The sequence below is a fragment of the Meriones unguiculatus genome, chromosome 2 (genome assembly GCF_030254825.1).
Source record: "Meriones unguiculatus strain TT.TT164.6M chromosome 2, Bangor_MerUng_6.1, whole genome shotgun sequence".
Lineage (NCBI taxonomy): Eukaryota > Metazoa > Chordata > Mammalia > Rodentia > Muridae > Meriones > Meriones unguiculatus.
In genome coordinates this window covers 17,691,322-17,713,748 of record NC_083350.1, presented here as the reverse complement: position 1 = coordinate 17,713,748, position 22,427 = coordinate 17,691,322, and the positions used below count along the sequence as shown (strand labels likewise).

At 36.4% G+C, this 22,427-nt stretch overlaps 1 protein-coding gene across 2 annotated transcripts in view; it reads right to left on the bottom strand.

Moving 5' to 3' along the window:
- The window catches only part of Dcc (DCC netrin 1 receptor), a 1,165,274-nt gene that overhangs the window by 580,274 nt on the left and 562,573 nt on the right, over positions 1-22,427 (bottom strand). For both annotated transcript variants that reach the window (XM_060377064.1, XM_060377065.1), the window contains exons 4-5: positions 12,669-12,819; positions 11,034-11,170 (exon numbers count right to left, since the gene is read on the bottom strand). In XM_060377064.1, coding sequence (XP_060233047.1) covers positions 11,034-11,170; positions 12,669-12,819 — 288 coding nt within the window. The remainder of the gene's footprint in view (positions 1-11,033; positions 11,171-12,668; positions 12,820-22,427) is intronic.

Below are 22,427 nucleotides of genomic sequence, written 5' to 3'. Positions count from 1 at the left end.
ATGTCAATTAATAAATTAATGTTACAACTCTAACAGGTATTTTTAAAATATAATATTAATAGTTCACCTTATTTTGTAATTGCTAAATAAATGAAACAGTACCAAGCAGGAGGAAGGTACAATACTATATAAGGACTTTATAACGATTAAAATAAAACTCATGTCACTAAAGAAATGATTTCTAGTGTCTGGTACAAATAATGTCTTTATTGTCCTGAAACCCTAGTATTGCCATTCTACCAGTGGGCAAGCCACATTAATAATGATTCTCCGGTATCCATTATGATTTATAAAAATGCTATACAACACAGTGCAAGGCTAACTGATGTTTCCATGGCTGTGTTAGCATGATTTTGAGTATAATAGACAACAAAAAATGTGTTCCTCATAATCTTGGGCCTAAGCAGCCCAAGGTGGGAGCAGGTCTCGTTACCATTGAGGATTTCCTCACTTTGGAGATGACTCTTCTATGTGTCTTTTTTTCTTTTTTATTATTATCATTTATTAAAATTTATTCAGTTTGTATCTTGGCTGTGTTTCCCTCCCTCATCTCCTCCCAATCCCACCCTTCCTCCCTCTTCTCCCTCTGTGCCACTCCCCTAGTCCACCAATCAGGGAGGTCTCTCTGATCACCTCCCCCTGTGGGGTGCAGCCTTGACAGGCCACAAAGGAAGACAATACAATCAGTTCTACCTGTCTTTCTTTGAGCTCTTCTTGGTGTGCCCACATGAAGAAGAGGAGCCGTGAATGTCCCTTCAACTTGTAGGACATCATTCCTACTGGACACACCTTTTGTGCCTTTTACTTGATTTGCTTCTATTACATCTTTTTAAGTTATATTTGTGCCTCACTGTAGTTCTAGGACAACAAATGACATCTGTGTACCAGTGTGTGTGTGTGTGTGTGTGTGTGTGTGTGTGTGTGTGTGTGTACAGTTACTAAGATACTAAGGTTTCTGTAGGAGACAACAGCATTTAGGGTGGCCCCACCAAATTGTCTGGGTTTTTTTTAAGATACTTGGAATTTTTAAATAAGTAATACTTAATCAATCTCACTATTAACAGACTTGTAAATGATGACCTGAGTGATGGGATGTGTGGGGACTATTCAACTGTGTCATACTGTAAGAGCTTCTAGAGTAATTGCACACACATAAAAAGGATCGGTGACTCTAATTACGGACCAGTAATTATTGTTTTTTGCACAAGGTTCCTTTGTGAGCAATAGCCCACTTCTATGTTGTGCCTTATACTCTCAATACTATCCTTAACTCTATCAGGCTTTGTCCAGACACAGGCGCATTGTGGGTTAAGGCTCTAACATAGAATTTGAGAGACCACAGCTTAGTTTGTTACAGTGATGTATGAAGTAGAAAGGAATCATGAGTCTCCATGGAAAGCTTCAAAAATATTTTGAGAGGGAGTTAGTGTTTTTCTTGTACATTCTATAGCATTTCTTAGGTTTGCAACTGAGCCGAGCCAAAGGGCAGGGGATCTAAGTGTATGCCCCGGACTGAAGAAGGAGTGGTCTCTGTGCTTCAGTGTCTTCTTATCAAAAGCTGGATGCGAAGCAGGAGCAGCAGGGGGGAGCAACTCGGAGGAAAGGGAAATGTAAAACGCCTCACAAACGGATACCATCCCTCTGCCACGGTGCTAATGTCTGCCTGTGTTTCTGGTGATTACTGGCAATAACATCCCTGCGTATCATCAGGATATCATTATGCTGATTCCTCCACAGTTCATGAGAATTATGAAGGAATGTTTACTGCTCCAAACATCTTTTTGTGGATGAAAAATAAAATGGGTTGAAGAGAGGCTACAAGGAACGTTTTAATGATGTGTCATTTATTTCTACTGTTGCTTAATCTTTGCAACTGACTTTCAGGCTTTTCCTTGAGGGCTGGAAGAGACTTTCTTTTGTTGCAATTTGTTTGCTATTTGTTTTTTGGTTTTGGTTTTGGTTTGTTCTCTTTATTTCACAGCACATTCAAAACTGAGCCTCACTGTTTTGAATATTTTTCTCTTCTAATTCTTATATCCAAACAGCCACTGAACCCTACATGGAAGACATTATCACTCTTGTAATAGTGAAGGAGTTGAGGATTACCTACCTGCCTCAGATGAGACAGCTAAACAGTGACACACAACATGCTTCGCTCGGAAATGTCATTGTACTAAAGATAAAATGCCACCGCGCTGTTGGCGGAGCAATCAGGAACTAGACTAATTTTCCAATCCACCGTGAGGTTCCTCTGTAACACCTTTACACATGTCCTTACTTCTTCACACATTTCTTGCTCTTCTCTGAACATTATTTTTTCCCAATTTGGAATGTTCTCCTTTCAGCTCCCAATACTGGTGTTCCATTTTCTCATCATCATCAGTTCGATTCATCAGGCTTTTTGCCTCTCTTCCTTTCCATAAATTACTTGGGATTTTTCAGTGATCACCAGTGTCTTAGCTTTTAACCTAGCAGTCTTGGAAGCAGAGGCCTGATTGGAGCCTTGCATTCTGAGTCCTCAAACTATTTGGTAATATGCTCAAGAGAGAGAGGCTCTCCTCTTTTGGTTTTTGGGTTACTACATGCAGTGCAATTCAATTTGTACATCACGAATACAAACAGATGCCCCTCAACTGAAGAATGGATACAGAAATTGTGGTACATTTACACAATGGAATACTACTCAGCAATTCAAAACAGGGAAACCATGAAATTTGTAGGCATATGGTGGGAAATAGAAAAGATCGTCTTGAGTGAGGTAATCCAGAAGCAGAAGACACACATGATATGTGCTCACTAATAAGTGGATATTAGACATATAAAATAAACATAAGAAAATCTATATTCTTAAAGAAGCTAAACAACAAGGAGGACCCTAGAAAAGGCTTAGTCGTCATTCAGAAGGACAAACATGACAGACATGGGAAGCAGGAGAAGGCAAGGAACAGGACAGGAGCCTTCCACGGGCGGCCTCTAAAACACTGCTCCCATCAGGGTATTGAAGGAGATACTGAAACTCATCGCCAAACTTTGGGCAGAGTGCAGGAAACATTATGGAAGAAGAGGAAGATAGAAAGACCTGGAGGGGACAGCAACTCCACAAGGAGACCAACAGAGACAAAAAACCTAAGTCCAGGGGGGCCTGCAGAGACCTATACTCCAACCAAGGACCATGCATGGACAGGACCTAGGCCCCCTGCTCAGAGGAAGCCCATAGGCTGCTCAGTCCCCAAGTGGATACCCTAGTAAGGGGAACAGGGGCTGTCTCTGACATGAACTCAGTGGCTGGCTCTTTGATCACCTCCCCTTGACCTGCGAGCTGCCTTACCAGGCCACAGAAGAGGACAATGCAGCCACCCCTGAAGCGACCTGGTAGACTAGGGTCAGTTAGAAGAGGAGGAGGTCCTCCCCTATCAGGAGACTAGGGAAGGGACATAGGGGCAGAAGAGGGAGGGTAAGTGGGGCTGGGAGAAGAAGCTAATGATACAAAGTGAATAAATTGTGATTAATTGATTGATTGATTGATTGATTACAATAGCTGCTTGGTATGTAACCACGCATATTTACTGTCACTGAAAGGCATTTTTCTGTCAGTCAGTGAGTAGGTAATTTAAACTTTTTCATTATAGAAAACAAATTTTAGCACATGTTTAACTTTTTTACTTTAATTTTAAGCGGGAGACAGGTTTTTGTTATGTAGTTCAGGTTAACCTCATACTTTTAATCCTCTTGTTTAACTTCTCAAGGACTGAGGTGGCAGGCATTTGCCATCTGAGCCAGCTGTTCTATGTCTTGATCTGCTCTCCTCCAAACTCTTGTCTGTTATTTTTCTATATTTTTCTATCTTGCTCTAAAACCTGCTTGTTGAAGAGTCTATTACCAAAAGCTTGAAATAGTATGTTCATTCACATCTGAAAAAAAGTCAGTTCTCAAAATAGATTTAATTTGAGATTATATAATTGCTGTATGTTATGACATTTGAATATACATATATATATATTTATGCAGTAGAATTTATCAGTGATAGCCTGTTATGATGATGGTCCCATAATTATAATGAAGCTTAAAAATTCCTTTCTCCTAGTGATGTCACACCTTCCATGACTTTTCACCAGAACACTTCAATCTCGTTGTAGTGGCCTTAGTTTGAACAAGCCTACTACACTGCTAATCAGGAAAAGCGTATACATTTTAATGCATAAAAATGATAATATTGGATTACCTTCTTATTTAAGCATTAACTGTATTTCTTGGAGTTATGTTAGAGTATATTCTTTCTAGTAGAGGAAGCTCTTGGTTGACAGTACACCAAGTAAGCTTTAGCCTTAGACACCTGCCTCAAGGTCACCGACAAGTGACTGAGCATTACTAAGTTCAAATAAGTATTCAATGAGGTCTACACAACAGCAGAACTTCACTGACACAAATCGCAAGGAGCCATCCTTAAGTGGCTATATGACTATGTATTGAGCTAAAATTCAATATGAATCTGTGTGAAGTGGACCTGCTGAAGTTGATAGAAAATACCCTACTTAATATACCCAAAAGGATGACCTATGGGTCCTTTCTGATCAAGGAGAGCAGACTTGACAAAGGCAAATTCCCAGTTTCAGGCACAGAAGAAACGCAAATTGTATAGGAAGTAAAATTTGCTACTCATACAGCAGAAGACATGGGAAATTCTTAGATTTAGTTTCATCTTTCCAAATTGGCTTAAAAAATAAAGCTTGATATAAGAGACTTATAAATGCACAGGAACATACCTTCTGTGACCCCTACTTATAATTTCTCCAGAGAAGCCCAGCATAATGACACACACCTGTAATCACAGTACTCTGAGAGGCAGAGGCAAGCAGATCTTTGAGTTTAAGGCCAGCCTGGTCTACAGAGTGAGTTTAGGACAGCCAAGGCTACACAGAGGAACCCTGTCTCAAAAAAACAAAAACAAACAAACAAAAAACCAATAATTTCCAAGAGATTTGCTAAAATAAATGTATATGAGGAAAACTGGTATATATGGGTAAGCTTTTCATATCTTTTTGTATTGATGCAGAATACTTTTAGGGAATTCCAGAATCCTGTCTGGAAAAGTTGAAAAATGTTTCATTTACTTGTCAGTGTCGGGTCTGTGGCTTGTAGTGAGGACCACTTCTTAAATGACCTCTCCACCCATGCCCTTCATGTGGTCATGGACTATACACAGGTCACTTTAAAATTCATACTTTATTGATAAGAGATTAAATATCTCATACCGTATGCGTGTCTGCATTGATTTGGACACTAAATTTAGATTCCAGATCAATGAGGAGCCGAAACAGTAGCAAATCTTCTGTGTGTTCGTTGAGGCTTGTCTTACAGTAAACATAAGGTTATGTGTGAGGGTCAAGATGGACAGCCGGGAAGACGGACAGATTTATGTTTTAAATTATAATTAGATTATGGTGCAAACTATAGGAAAACAGTAGTGTATATGTGACTAGACAAAACAAAATTATTTAATTCTTAAAATGTTTCAAAGATTTATAAGCATAAGAACCATGGTACTAGGGATTTAATCAAAATACGCACTAGCCACAAGTTTCAGAGAACATATGACTGCATTCTTCTCTTTACCCTTCTTCCTAGCCTCATTCCCTAGGGCCAGGCCCTGCTTCTATGAGGTCGGAGACTGCGAATGTTTTGGATATGTCTATGTGTTGAAGAACTGATCCCCAGCTGACGTCTCTATTGATAGCAATGAACTGTGAGGGTACTGACGGCATGCATGGATTCAACTATTAATGTTTTCAGAGTTGGACATTTCTTAGAAGTCAGGGCATAACACAAAGAAATAGCTCACGTGAGGTGTGCCTTTGAAGGGCATTCCTTATCCCTGAGCACTTCTTGATCTTTCTCCGAAAGCACACAGAAATAAGGCCCGTTTTCCATGAACCAAAAGCACTGAATCTGTGATCCCAAATAAATACTTTCTTAACTGAGAATGAGAAAACTATGAGAAAAACGCACAAATAAACTCAGATACTACTAACAACCCAAATAGTTAATTCTAGGCTCACGTGTAATAGTAAAATGCCCTTACTAACATTGGACAAATCAAATTAGGAATTTTTAATTATATTGTAAGGTCATCAAGCCTGGATTTCAAATCCTTTGTGGTTTCCGTACAGCCAAGTATCTTGCTAATGTCCAAAAATGTCCAGAGATATCTTACTGATGGCTATCTGTAGGTTAAAAAATACAACTACAAGTGCTTATTATTAAAATATATCTGCAAATTTATGTTATTTATTTGAATCAAAGCTATCCCCTATTTTGGGAAATAATAGTGGTTTCTAGATGCCTGAACCATTATAAAACTTTCAATTTTCATTTTAGAACAATGCAATGTAAATGCTACAATTTAAATTATACTTAATGTTTATTGATTCAAATTACTGCAACATTCGCTTTATTCTAGTTATTTACAAAAGTCTTGAGTTCAGGAAGGTTCATATTCAATGCGAGTGAAGGTCCAAGAAAGAGCACAAGTTGTAAAGCAAAACAGGAATATGATAAAGTGCATGATTAAAGATTTATAAGTACAAGTCTATAATTTTTGTGTGACTTTAATCTTATGACAACTATGTTTAAATTTTTAAAAGTTAGGAAAATACATCTGAATCACATTGAGATTAAGTATTCCTTTTCTTCCTTGTACATATATTAAAAGGCAATAAATTCTGTGTTCACATACACAGTATGCTAGAGAAACACTAACTTTATATTTGGCTACTCTTTTATAACAGGAACATCATTCTGTTTTAGAGTGAGGATTAAATATTCACAACAGATTCCAACAAACTTCTTTATTAAATCAAGTTTTTGGTAGTAGTTATCAGTCATAGAATGCCCATGTGGTGATGTTTACAATGTACCATTGGTGATTACTTGGAAACAAAATAATAAATGAAAAAAAAAACTTAAGATATAAGCATAGCTCTGTGTATTTGTTAAAAATTTAAAGATGCTTCCAATTGACACATAATATGTAATCTGGAAAGATTATTAGTCATAATAAAAAGCATAAAATTAGTGTGAGCTATTGGCTCTAAAAAGCAACCAAACCCATTGAGTTCTATCTATACAAACAGCATCAATAAAGCTTTCCTATATGCAAGGAGTTCAATGAGTAAATAAAGATATATACTTAAATAAATACTTCAATCTCAAGAAAATTGATAGCAACTTTACAAAAAAAATGATAGCAACTTTACAAAAAAAATTGATAGCAGTTTTTAAAAACTTAAAATATGAATGCCTAGTAAATAGAAAAATTTCTAGTAAAAAGAAAAATAAATTTTAATGCCACAGGGATAGAGTTATCAAAAGGGGATTCTACAGTAGGTAATTATGTGATAAGAAAAGGAGAGATTCATTCTATTTGTAGGAGAAATTCTTGCGATTTTGATGAGAGTTCAAACAATTCTATATTCTTTTTCCTTTGGAAATGATTAAATAAATATTTAATGATTGTGTCTGTGTTTTCTAAAATTTCTTTTCAAATATAATTTAGAAAAACAGAAAGCCCAAACTACTTAAATTAAAAAAAAGGGGAGAGTATTCAAAAAACACAGGCACAGAGAAGCTGTGATTCATCTTTAAGTGAAACACTAATTTTGCAAAAAACAAATTTTCCACTAACATGGAACAAAATGTAGACTTTTCTCTATGTTAGTTTAGAAACACAAAAAGACTAAGATATCTCAAATAACATAATTATTCTTTTCTGTTTTTTATTAAATTTTTATTTTTATGTTAATTACAGTTTATTTACTTTGAGTTCCAGCTGTAGACCCCTCCCTCATTCCCTCTTAATCCCACCTTCCCTCCCTCATCTCCTGCCATGCCCTTCTCTAAATCCATTGAAAGGGGAGGTTCTTCTCCCCTTCTATCTGACCATAGCTTATCAGGTCTCATATTCTTTTAAATGACAAATGCTGAGAAGGTTAATTGTATCTGATTGAAAGAAATAATACTCTCTGGTCACTGGCAGCATAGCCTAGGTGGGATGTCACTTAATTTACCTGTAGCATACAAAGCTGGAGATATATTTGACCTTTATTCTGTAAATATTCTTTTTCTGAGTTGTTTAGCATTAATTTGTCATCTTTTTAAATAAAGCATGGTTTATTGTTATACCTCACATATAATTTTATAATTATAGAAGCAATATGTAGTTGTAAAACATAAGCTAGAGTCAGTGATACAAGATACCAATTACACATATGTTTTCTCTTTGTAGTATATGACTATGAAAATTATTTTAACCTTATTCACAGATGGATGCCTTTTTATTTTTGTTCTTTACTGCCCCTTCTTTACCTATTTTTTCAAGCTTGTTCTAATATATTCACATATTACTAAGTGTTATTACATCATGAATTATAAAATTTCAGAATAATCTCTTGCATACAACTCAACCTGCCTTAGTCTGTACCGATCTCAGAAGAAATAAATAAGAAGAGTGCATATGAAGCAGATAATTAACTTAGGCCTGGGACTGGGGGAACAAACTGGGTAGATTTCATCTTGGATCCTTCCTTGGGACAGTTACTTACCTGCTGAGAATAACTCATTCATCAGAGAGAGCTGACATGAAACGAGTTAGAGCAGGCACGGGTCATGGTTCTTTCTCAGTGTAAAGATGCCTTTTACTCAAAGAGACTCATCTAGGAAGACGAGCTGTCTCTACACTTCACCAAAGCTCACCCTTCCTTAGATGAAAGAGTACTAGAGTAGGAAAATGACCTATCAGACAGAGGACCAAATTCCTCTCCACTGCCACTGGCCTCCAGGCAACAGATAAAGCAGCTCTTGAGTAACAGCATGCTGCCAGTGACCAGACAGGCTTGTCTCTTCCACCCAGGTACAATCAAACTTCTCAGTGTCAGCCATTTAAAAGAATAAAGATGTTGTTTAAGATGTCTTAGGCTGTTTCATTGTTTAAACTTCTATAGAATTAGAGCAAAGAAGTCACTGACACTTAATGTGCTCTCTCTACCTCCCACAGGGATCTCTTAAAAAATAATTGTTTGCTAATTTTGGCATTTCATATGTGATTATTTTAATTTATATGTACATGTAGATATATGCAAACATACAGGCATGCATTACTATGTATTCATACTAACATGTGCACACTCATGTTACACACATATTTATAGGCTTATATGTTTCACATGTCAATATATATAATCGGAGTAAGTTACAGAGTTTATTATATTATATAATTTTATCATTGTCAATATCACTATAATAAAAATCCTTCTATAACATAAAAAAAAGAAATAGTTGAGACACACTAGCATTGTTTTGTAGAGATTTATCCCAAGAGTCTGTAGAAATCCAGAAGCATCTCATAATCATGGAATTCTACAGTCCATATGAGACATGGGTTTTCTGGAAGGAACCTTGCCAAGCTACAAAAAATGTTTCTTTAAGTAAGACAGAAAATATATCATATACAGTGGGGAAATTATTTTTGTTCCTTCTCCATTCTGGATAGTTTTAAATCCATCAAACGGTATGTAAGTGTTTTATAATAGTTGACGCAACTTATGAAGTACAGAGGTATATCAGTCTGCGTGCAGATAGGCATTTCCGTGCACGTGAATTGTGAATAACCTTAGCTTGTCATCAGGCACCGCCACTCACGTAAAGTCAACTTAGATGTCAACAAAGAACTATAGTATACTAAGCTCATGTGACCCTTGACCTTACCTATAAGCCCTCTAAACTCCATGTTATTATATAACCACATTCATCAAATGGTTGGTAAGTATCACATTACATGACAACTTCTCATCAGAACTAGGTCTCACTGGACCTGGAAAGCACAAATGCTTTATTTTCCATGCTCTAGTGAAGTAGAAAAAATTATTACATTTTAATTATTAAAAGATTATTAAATGTTACCAGCTTGAAGGCTGCTAATATTTTAGCTAAAGTAAAGCTGTCGCTAAATCCAGAAAATTGACATCATTTGCATATTTGTTGGTTACAATTTAAGTTTTGATGAGAAAACAATCAATTCTATTATCTAATCTGTCATGTATCCTACTACCTATCCCATATACATTAAAGTCCAAAGCCAAATGGATGCATAGTTGTATGATATAGACACAACTTATAACTCATTAATATATTTTAATCTCTACAAAATAATTTATAAACAGTCTGTGGTATTTCTTGGATTTGTAAAACTAGAAAAAGACCTTATTCAAAAGGAAAAAAAAATAAAACGAATAAAAAATTTTTTGTAGCATACAGGAGAAAAGAAAGAAAAAATATTAGGGTATTTTTCTTAAAGTACAAAATTCAGGTCAAAATGGGTAAAACTAAATTTGAAGACCAGGATAAGATATTCATTTGCCTAAGCTGGTACCTCAGCTCCTCATTCTTAATTTTCATTAAGGCATTCCTGCTGAAGGACAGAAATCCAATCATGGACTTTAAACTTTGTAAATTACATTCTTCTCATGCAAGTTGTCCTTAAATATATTGGAAGTTAGTTGTTTATTTTCCACATGATGCCTAGAGTTATTACATATTAATAAATCAGTCTTCTCAGCTCATTGAATTTAATATCAGAGACATTATTTCAAATATCTGCCTTTCCACTCGTGTACACTTTTATATTTCTATCATTTTTGTCATTTATTTTCTGCATATGTGATATTTTCAGAAGTCTTCATTGTTGTCCAAGACATCTGTTCATTAACACTTTCAGAAACTTTTCAGTACATCACTAAAATAATTAGAGTTAGGAGAAATATATGTGTCTTTTAATCAATGAGCAAATATTCAAACACTGCATTTAACCCTTGTGCAATTAATCAAAGCAGAGTAAAGGCGTGTGTAGGGTACTGGGACCTTTAAATTTCACACTAATAAATAGGGGAAGCAATCAGTTATAAGCCTTTAAACTATTATAGCGATATATTCGATATATTCTGATGGGTATGATGTAAACCCATCTCCAATCACCGACTTACCCAAGACTGTAAGCTCCGCAGAGGCACTAATATTCTCATTCTTATATGTGACAACACAAGTATAGGTTCCACTGTCATCATCTGTCACGTTAGAGATGAGCAAATTGCTTCCACCCAACAATGAATACTTTTTAGACCTGTAATACAGAGGTCACATGCAATGAGATTGCCAGTTAACATATCTGAACATCACGCTAGAATTCAAAAGTGCATGATAAATTTCATGAAAGGGCATGTTGTAGAACTGAAAAAGATAAAATTCCTATGCCATCAAGACTTTATAATATCTCACTTGTTGAACTAGTATTAATTCAAGGTAAATTCCCATGGGAAGGTTCTGTGTATTAATTCAGAGATTAATCAAAATAGTAACAATATTAAAAAAATAAAAATCCAAATAAGCTAGTCTGATTCTGATTCTATCACTTTAAATTTTACAGCCTCAAGGCCAAAGAAATTGTTCTCCGAAGTGAAAGTCAATGTCTTCTACCCTGCTGTATAACCCAGTCACCATTTAAAAAGTCACTTTTCAGCTGAAACAAGAGCATCTGGCTGTATCACAGTAACTAGTCTTCCTATATGCCTTATGACCTCAGAAATGTTGTGATGTCATACTATGTCTTACTGTTGCCTAAATACTTACTTAAATTGGACAGATTTAAACAAATATTTATTAGCTATACAAGCATCTAATCATGAGAATTAAATCCGTTAAAAGGGTATACTAGTCGTTCTAATCAATTAACTCAGTTTCTTTTTTTTTTTTTTTTTTTTGCAATGCAGTTTATTCAGGAACATTGAACAATCCTCGGACCCCGGGGAAAGCCAGCCCACAGCTTAAATAGCCTCTGGGTAGCCAACCCAGGCGTGCCACGGGGGCAATGCAGATAGGTCCACATACATGGAAGCAAGCCAGATCCTCAGCCTTAGCCAAATGTGGAATTGTTCGTGACAGAGAACTCAGTTTCTTACGTGAGATCCATTTAATCAACGTGTTTCAGCCTATGTATTCCACTCTACTATGGCCTACTAACTCTCCCTTATCTTGTGATAATCTAATATGACCCATTGTTTTCTAACATTACCTTTTTTGAATAATAATTGGGATCATTAGAGGCACATTTGGAACTAAAATATCTATGAGACCTTGCAATGATATGTGATACATTAAAATGAAGAAATGCTTGCTTTTCTACATTCACTATTAATAAAATAAAATTGACAATGAATATTGTTTATATCTATGATATACCATGAGGTACTTTTATGTATGAAATGTGACACCTGTACATATACATGTAATATGAAATGATTGCCATATCAAACTAAGTAATGTGTGTGTATTTGCACTGTGTTATGAAAATATAAGATCTATCTTCTCCTTATCACATTCCTGTGGTGGCATCATCTGAATATCCTAGCATCTCTATATCAAAGAATTTTTCAGATTCTTTTCAGAATTGATCCAATGGGTTTTTACTTCTTTCCTCCTCCTCATCTACTTCCAGTGGTTAAATATCTTTCATTCATTAATCATGGCCAGGATTTTGAGAACAAATCTAATTATTTAAAAAAAATAGACCTATCAGAAAGTGAGAAAGAATAATAAATACTTTCCAAGAGCCTTGGTAATACCTGAGTTGGATGACCTCCTCGCCCCGTAACCAGGTGAAGCTTGGCGGAGGATAGCCAGAAACACAGCACTCCAGGACAGCATCTTTTCCTTCGATGGCTATTACGTTGGATGGTCTCTGCAGAAAATACAGCTGCCTGTGCAGCCCTGGATCTGTGGGAAGAAATCACAGGATCATATATCTCATGAAAAAAAAAAAATAGCTTGAATCATCTAGTTCATTAACAAGGTAAATAAAGGAGAATAGTAGCTGTAGTAGTTCATGCCTTTGATTCCAACACTAGGGAGGTAGAGGCAAGTGGATCTCTATGAGTTTGAGGCCAGTCTGGTCCAAATAGCGAGTTCCAGGGCAGCCAGAGCTACACAGAGAGATCCTGTCTCAAAAAAACCAAAATGATGATGATGATGATGATGATGATGATAATAATAATAATAATAATAATAATAAATACTGTTAGAAAAGCAGAGAGATGCAAGCAACTCTGAAGATAAAAATCTCAAAAGAACTTCTCCATTTCCTGAATGTAGAATCCTCACATTAGAATATTTTTAGATGCTAAAAAGTCAAATTATAAAAAAAAGTCATAAGGTATATGCTACAAGATCTTTATTTCAGCTCCAGGATTTAGTTATTTATCATCACTGGAGAAATGGACAATATTTACAGTAACTTGTCTAAATGTTATTATACAAAAATGTTTATGGTTGACTTGATCTGCAAGTATTTCTGTTCTACTCTACTCTGCTTTTAAAAATCAGTTTTATGTATTGACACATAAGATGAATAAGCATATTTGAATGGCTTTAGATAGCATATGAACAGTACAGTAGAATACACACTTTTCTGGAAATATTTGCTTTTTTCCAAGCTGAAGTTTTGCTTGATTAACTTTTTTTCCTTGCTTTCTCCTAAATATAAATCAAGTTATGATTTAGATTTCTGTTCATTGTCAAATTTTAAAATCTTTGCCAAGAGTGAGTTTTTCCTCAAAGCTAAGACCTTAGGTAAATGAAGATTTCAGCCTCCTTCCAAATTATCTCAACCGTACTTCATCTGTATGTGTGTTTTCTGTCCATGGCTGTGCAACCTAGTGATGCATGATCTTTATTTTCAGACTCAGTTGATGGACACTCACTGAGTTTTCAGCGCATGGAAGAAGCAGGGATTCAGAAACTGAGCATGGTGCAACCCTTAGGAAGCCTTCTTCAGGGTAAGGAATGGCCTTCATTGCATTATCTGTGTCCTAGGAATAATGCCTGGAGACTTAGCAATGAATGCAATAACCATATCCTCTGTGCCGATCAATGTCCACCACAGTTGATTTATTTATTTAAGGTATATTACCAAGTTTCTTTATTCCCATTAAAATCCATACCAGTCTAGAAACGTTTAATCAAGGGTATTTTTAACTTAACCCAGTTAAAACACATAAGTAGAAATAGGTCAGTAATACTGTAAACTCAAAATCTGAATACACAGAAAGTGAGGTGATGAAATTAAAATCAAGAACAGAGGTAAATGGAGAGTTACAAAGTGAGATTAGATACAACTATGCCATCGTGAAGGCTATTGTACGAAGATGTGGAAATGAAGTGGGAAGATCCAGGAATACATTTGAACATGGTTATTGTCCCTAGCCAGATTCAATTTCACATTGTCTAAGTACGGAGAAATAAAAAAAAAAAAGAAAAGAAAAGAAAAAGAAAAAGACTGGGCTAGTAAATTTCATCATAAATATTCTGTGCATAGAAATTCACACTTTCCCTCTTACCACATCTGTCTCTGGTAGTTTCAACAACATAAATAATAATGCTCACAATGAAAATATTTAAAGCACTTTTTCTAAATGTGTTAATTGTTCTCAAACTAATGTTGTTAAAAAATGTCCCAAAACGTTTGGCAATCACATAATGGCATATTTTATTTCCCCTCTCAAAAGTGACTTTTTAAATATGTAAATATGGTTCCTAAGATAATTTTGCCTGAGGAAAGTATTTTCAGAAATGGGCCAGCCCCCACAATATGCACTTGTACGTAGCTGTCCTTACAAAGACAGACAATGTACTCAGACACCTGCTTGCTCCAACGCCGTTCCTACACATGCTGCACAAGGCTGCTCTGTCTCTCCCAGGTGAGATATGCCTCACTTTATTTTCTACCTAAAGAAAATTTTTCTTGGGATACTGTACATGTAAATTATGTACAAACTAAAAACTAAATACTGCAACTCAAATTATTGTCCTTTATCAGAAAACACAAATTTCATTTTTAAATACTTTAAAAATACTTCATGTATCAAAAACTTGAACAAATAAAACTGGGAGTTTATCAGTGTCAAGTCCCACCTTCCATTACTATTTTCTCTATCATAAGCATCTTATGTTAGTATAGATCAATTGTTACCATGCATAGACAAATGTTAGCACAGTTATTAAATTATCTTCATAGTTTAAATTATGGCTAATTATTTTATATAGACTTATAAAAAAGCAAGTCATTTATCCACGATTTGGATATGCAGTTTCTTTACTTGTTCATCTCTCCTCTATTAGCCCTACTTCAAATCTTAAGGACTAGGTAATCATTGCACTACTTACACTGATGAACTTTTTTGAGAATTGAAATTATTTGCCTTTTTTTACGTGTTAAGGTTTATCTGAGTAACATGATGAATTATAGGTTAGTTAAACATTATTATTTATATTAATAATTATCAATAGAATTCTCAATAGAGGAATATCAAATGGCAGATAAACACTTAAAGACATGCTCAACATCCTTAGTCATCAGGCAAATGCAAATCTAAACAACCCTGAGATTTCACCTTAATCCCATCAGAATGGCAAAGATCAAAAGCTCAAGTGATAACACATGCTGGAGTGGTTGTGAAGAAAGGGGAACCCTCCTCCATTGCTGGTGGGAATGTAAACTTCTACAACCACTTTGGAAATCAATCTGGCGCTTTCTCAGAAAATTAAGAATAGTGCTACCTCAAGATCAAGCTATACCACTCCTGGGCATATATCCAAAATATGCTCAGGTATACAACAAGGACATTTGCTCAACCGTGTTTGTAGCAGCTTTATTCGTAATAGCCAGAACCTGGAAACAACACAGATGTCCCTCAACTGAGGAATGGATACAGAAATTGTGGTACATTTACACAATGGAATACTACTCAGCAATTAAAAACAAGGAAATCATGAAATTTGCAAGCAAACAGTGGAATCTAGAAAAGATCATCCTGAGTTAGGTATCCCAGAAGCAGAAAGACACACATGGTATATACTCATTTATAAGTGGATATTAGACATATAATAAAGGATAAACATAATAAAATCTGTACACCTAAAGAAGCTAAGCAAAAAAAGGACCCTGGATAAGATGATCAATCCTTATTCAGAAAGGCAAAGGGGATGGATATTAGAAAGGGGGAAAAATAGAGACAGGACAGGAGCCTACCACAGAGGGCCGCTGAAAGACTCTACCCAGAAGAGTATTATAGCAGATGGGAGACTCAGGTAAAATCTTCTGAAATGTAGTATCTTAAAAGGTCGATAGCTTCTACCAAGGTCATCATTGCTGAAAGCTAAGAATGTGATCAGATAACATGTGAGAGCTACAGATGAGAGTACCTTCGCTAACCTGTCCAACCTGATATTTCAACCAATGGATTTGAAAAAGACCTTGATTTACAGCTTTAAAAAAAATCTGTAATCCTAAAAACTTGGTGAGTTTGGTGGTTAAAATAAAAGAAAGTGAAAAAGATATTAATCATTATGTGCTACCTTTTCAAACTGGACTTTTACAACTTAACCTTGTATACTTAACATTTCATTCCGTGCCTTTGTAACTGGTTCTAATTGTTGGATACTATGTAGCTGTATCAATATGCCCTGCTTGTTTATTAATTTATTAGTTCACTTGTGGGACAATTTAGTTACTGTCAATGTTTGATGTTTATGAGCAAACCTTCTATAAAGACATATAGATTTTACATGCTATTAGTTTTGTTATTTGACGATTTTCCATATGTACACAATACATACTAATCACTCTCATTACCTGCTCCATCCCTTATTATCTTATCTATTCCCTCCACATTCCTGCAAATCTATTTATCATGTTCTCCCTTGTGAACCACTGAGTTTAACTAGGTGTAGCCAATTGGATTTGGAGCTGTCCATTGGAGCCTGGTCAGCTCAGCATTAGGTTCACAACTAGAGACAATTAATCCCCATTCCCTGAAACCACGAATAGCTAATAGTTCAATAGTATGGGCCATGGCCCTGTAAGTGTACCCCTTTATGACTGTGTATCTGCAGGACTTGTCTAGGATGAACTCATAGCTCATAACTACAGTGGTCATATTGAGCCTAAATGATGGCTTTTCTAGGTGCTTTGACTTAAGTTCTGGGTCTTTTTTCTTCTTCTTCATTTTTTTTATTATTTTTTAATTTATTATTTTTATATTACTTACAGTTTATTTACTTTGTATCCCAGCTATAGCCCCATCCCTCATTCCTATCCAATCTTACCCTCCCTCCCTCATTTCCTTTCTGCCCCTCTCTAAGTCCACTGATGGGGGAGGTCCTCCTCCCCTTCCATCTGATCCTAGCATATCAGGTTTCTTCAGGGATGGCTACAATGTTCTCTTCTGTGGCCTGGCAAGGCTGTTCTTCCCTTGGGGAGGAAGGGGGAGGTCAAAGAGAAAGCCATTGAGTTCATGTCTGAGACAGTCCCTGTTCCCCTAACTAGGGAACCCACTTAGATACTGAGTTGCAATGGACTATATCTGGGCAGGGGCTCGAGGTTATATCTATGTTTAGTCCTTGGTTGGAGAATCATTCTCCAACAAGACCCTGTGCTGAGATATATTTGGTCCTTGTGGAGCTCCTGTCTTCTCCAGGTCATACTTACTCTGCCTTCTTTAATATAATTCCCTGCACTCTGCCCCAGGTTTGGTTATGAGTTGCAGCATCTGTTTTGATACACTGCTAGGTAGAGTCTTTCAGAGGCCCTCTGCGGTGGGCTCCTGTCCTGTTACTTGTTTTCTCCTACATCCAATGTCCATTCCATTTGTCTTTCTAACTGAGGATTGATCATCTTATCCTGGGTCCTCTTTCTTGTTTATCTTCTTTAGGTGTACAAATTTTAGAATGTTTATCCAATCTTACAGGTCTAGTACCCACTTATAAGTGACTATATACCATGTGTGTCTTTGAAACAATCCCCTGTATTATATCTGATCACCATGGATTAAAGCTGGAGCTCAACAACAATTAAAAAAAACAAAAAGCCTACACACACATTTAAACTGAACAACTTGCTAATCAATGACAGCTGGGTTAAGGAAGAAATAAAGAAAGAAATTAAAGACTTTCTAGAATTCAATGAAAATGAAGGTACAACATACTCAAATTTATGGGATATATTGAAAGCAGTACACAGAGGAAAATTCATAGCACTAAGTGCCCTCAAAAAAATTGTATTGGTAATTTGATGGGAATTGCATTGAATTGCTTTTGGTAAGATGGCCATTTTTACTATGTTAATCCTGCCAACCCATGAGCATGGGAGATCATTCCATCTTCTCATATCTTCTTCTAATTCTTTCTTCAGAGACTTGAAATTTTTTTCATACAAGTCTTTGACTTCCTTGGTTAGGGTTACTCCAAGGTACCTTATGTCATTTGTGGCTATTGTGAAGGGTGTTGTTTCCCTAATTTCTTTCTCAGCCCTTTTCTCTTTTGTATACAGGAGGGCTACTGATTTTTTTGAGTTAATTTTGTATCTGGTCACTTTGCTGAAGGTGTTTATCAGCTGTAAGAGTTCCCTGGTAGAGTTTTTGGGGTCACTCACGTATACTACCATATCATCTGCAAATAGTGATAATTTGACTTCTTCCTTTCCAATTTGTATCCCCTTGATCTTCTTCAACTGTCTTATTGCTCTAGCAAGGACTTCCAGAACTATGTTGAAGAGATATGGAGAGAGTGGGCAGCCTTGTCTTGTCCCTGATTTCAGTGGGATTGCTTTAAGTTTCTCTCTGTTCAGTTTGATGTTGGTTTGCTGTATATAGCCTTTACACAATTCTTTACAGACCTGGAAAGAAAAATTCTCAACTCCATATGGAATAACAAGAAACCCAGAATTGCTAAAACAATCCTCTACAATAAAAGACCTTCTGGAGGTATCTCCATCCCTGATATTAAGTTGTACTATGAAGCAACAGTTTTAAAAACTGCATGGTACTGGCATAGAAACAGAATGGTGGATAAATGGAACCGAACAGAGGACCCAGAAATAAACCCACACACTTATGGACACCTAATCTTTGACAAAGACGCCAAAACCATACAATGGAAAAAAGATAGCATCTTCAACAAATGGTGCTGGTCCAACTGGATGTTTACATGTAGAAAAATGAAAATAGATCCATACTTATCACCCTGAACAAAACTGAAGTCCAAGTGGATCAAAGACCTCAACATAAAACCAGACATATTAAATCGGCTAGAAAAAAAAAAAAAGTGGGAAATACCCTAGAACTCATTGGTACAGGAGAAAACTTCCTGAACAGAACACCAACAGCACAGGCTCTAAGAGCAACAATCAATAAATGAGACCTCATGAAACTGAAAAGCTTCTTTTAAGCAAAGGACACCATCATCAAAACAAAGGGACTGCCTACAGATTGGGAAAGAATCTTCACCAACCCTTTATCTGATAGAGGACTCATATCCAATATATATAAAGAACTAAAGAAGCTGAAAAACAGCAAATCAAGTAATCCACTTAAAAAATGGGGAACAGAGCTAAACAGAGAATTCTCTGTAGAGGAATATCGAATGGCAGAGAAGCACTTAAAGAAATGCTCAACCTCATTAGCCATTAGGGAAATGCAAATCAAAACAACCCTGAGATTTCACCTTACACCCATCAGAATGGCCAAGATCAAAAACTCAAGTGACAACACATGCTGGAGAGGTTGTGGAGAAAGGGGAACCCTTCTCCACTGCTGGTGGGAGTGTAAACTTGTACAACCACTCTGGAAATCAACCTGGCGCTTTCTCAGACAACTAGGAATAGTGCTTCCCCAAGATCCAGCCATACCACTCCTAGGCATATATCCAAAAGAGGCTCAAGTACACAAAAAGGACATTTGCTCAACCATGTTTTTAGCAGCTTTATTTGTAATAGCTAGAAGCTGGAAACAGCCCAGATGCCCCTCAACTGAAGAATGTATGCAGAAATTGTGGTACATCTATACAATGGAGTATTACTCAGCAATGAAAAATAAGGAAATCATGAAATTTGCAGGTAAATGGTGGGACCTGGAAAGGATCATCCTGAGTAAGTTGTCCCAGAAGCAAAAAGACATACATGGTATATACTCACTCATATAGACATACAACATAGGACAAACCCACTAAAACCTGTGCATCTAAAGAAACTAAGCAAGAGAGAGGACCCTAACTAAAACGGTCAATCCCCATCCTGAAAGGCAAAGAGGATGGACATCAGAAGAAGAAGAAAACAGGAAACAACCTAGGAACCTACCACAGAGGGCCTCTGAAAGCCTCTGCCCTATAGACTATCAAAGCAGATGCTGAGCCTGATGGTCAACTATTGGGCAGAGTGAATGGAATTTTATGTAAGAAGTGGGAAATAGTAAGAGCTGGAGAGGACAGGGTCTCCACAAGGAGAGCAACAGAACAAGAAAATTTGAACACAGGGAACTTCCCAGAGACTCATACTCCAACCAAGGACTATTCATGGAGATAACCTAGAACCCCTGCACAGATGTAGCCCATGGCAGTTCAGTGTCCAAGTGGGTTACCTAGTAATGGAAAGAGGGACTGCTTCTGACATAAACTGATTGGCCTGCTTTTTGATCACCTCCCCCTGAGGGCGGAGCAGCCTTACCAGGCCACAGTAGAGGACAATGCAGCCACTTTTGATGTGAACTGATAGACTAAGATCAGAAAGGAGAGGAGAACCTCCCCTATCAGTGGACTTGGGGAGTGGCATGCATGCAGAAAGGGGAGGGAGGGTGGGATCGGGTGGGGGAGGTGGGAGGGACTTATGGGGATACAAAATGAATAAAGTGTAATTAATAAAAAAAAAATTAAAAAAAGAAATTTGTAACATCACATACAAGCAACTTAATGACCCAACTGAAAACCCTATACACCCAAGAGGAGCCAATGGCTGGAAATAATCAAACTCAGGGATGAAATCAACCAATTAGAAACAAATAAAACTATTCAAAGAATCAATGAAACCAAGAGCTGGTTCTTTGAGAAAAGCAACAATTTAGACAAACCCTTAGCCAGGCTAACTAAAAGGCAGAGAGAAAAGTTCTGGTTCTTAAATGCTTCCTGCCCCACAACTGCAATGATCTCTCGCCTTAAAGGTATAAATGTATTGTTTTCAGATGCCTCCAGTTCCTCACAGCAGAAATGGTAAATTGTAGAATGAAAGTACATTTAGCTTTAGAGAGAACTTCAAGATTTCTTCCAAAGTGACGGTGCGGTGTTTTGCTCTTACCAACACTGAAGGTGTTCCTGTCAGGTGGTGGTAGGTTTCTTAGTTTGTCATTGCAATGGGTATGTAGTTGTTCTTCACAGTTGTTTCAAATAGCCACCATTTCTTACTAGGAGATGCAGAAGACCAGTCCATGCTTTGTTGTCACTGTGTATTTCCTTTTCTGAACTGTTTGTTAAAATATTTGAATTCTTTTAACTGGTTTGATAGTTGTGTTTGACCATTGCTTTTTAAAAGTTCATTATATATTAGAGATAGGTCCATTTTTCATATATGAGTTATGAAAATATGTTCCTGAGACAAGGCCTTTTTCTTTGTTCCTTTACCATTGTATTTTTATGAAAAAGGAGTTCTAAATTTTAAAATGTCCATCATATTTTTCTTTTCATTTTTTTAATGTACGATATCTGGAAATCCATAATCACCCCCAAGCCCACTTGAACTTCCTATGGCATATTTTAGAAATATTAGTGTTTTGTATAGGCTGATGATCCATTTTGAGGTCATCTTGTGGAAGGCATTCCAATTTTCCCGACTTCCCTTCATGGTAAGACGTTTCTGTGATTTTTATTTGTTCCATTGCCAATGATCTGCTCTGTTTGTGGGGGGTCAATCTGTGAGAGCTCATTACTGTTCTTCAGTCAAGCTTCCTGTTTCCTGTCAGTTCCTACTGTCTACCTACAGAAAATATACTATAAGAGTTGAAGTCAGATAGCATCTACCTTTTTGTTTCTTCCTCATTGTGAATACTGTGTAGCCTCTTTCCCTCTAAATTTCAGAATATGTTTGTTATTATATAGAAAACAACTTTCTGGGATTTGGGTTTTTATTTTATTATATCTTTAGTTTGGCACCATGCCATTCATACAGCCAAAAAAGAAAGAATCTTCTAAACCTCTTGGGACAAACAATATATCCCTGTTTAAGCTGATACTTTCCTGATCCATTTGGGTATTATCAGGCCCTTTATGGTTTTACAAGCATTGGAGTTTGTAACTCTAGACATACATACATATAAACAAACTATTAGCGTTTAGTACAGAAATAAGTTCCAAGTCTCAAAGTATATTTATCTGTATTTCATCTAATGAATGAATTCAACTATGACAGATGTTCTCCCAAATTCTGATAGACATTTTCTCAAACAGGGAATACCTACAAAGTATTTGACAAGTTAAATAACAACATAAGTTCTTCCTACCTGGAACTG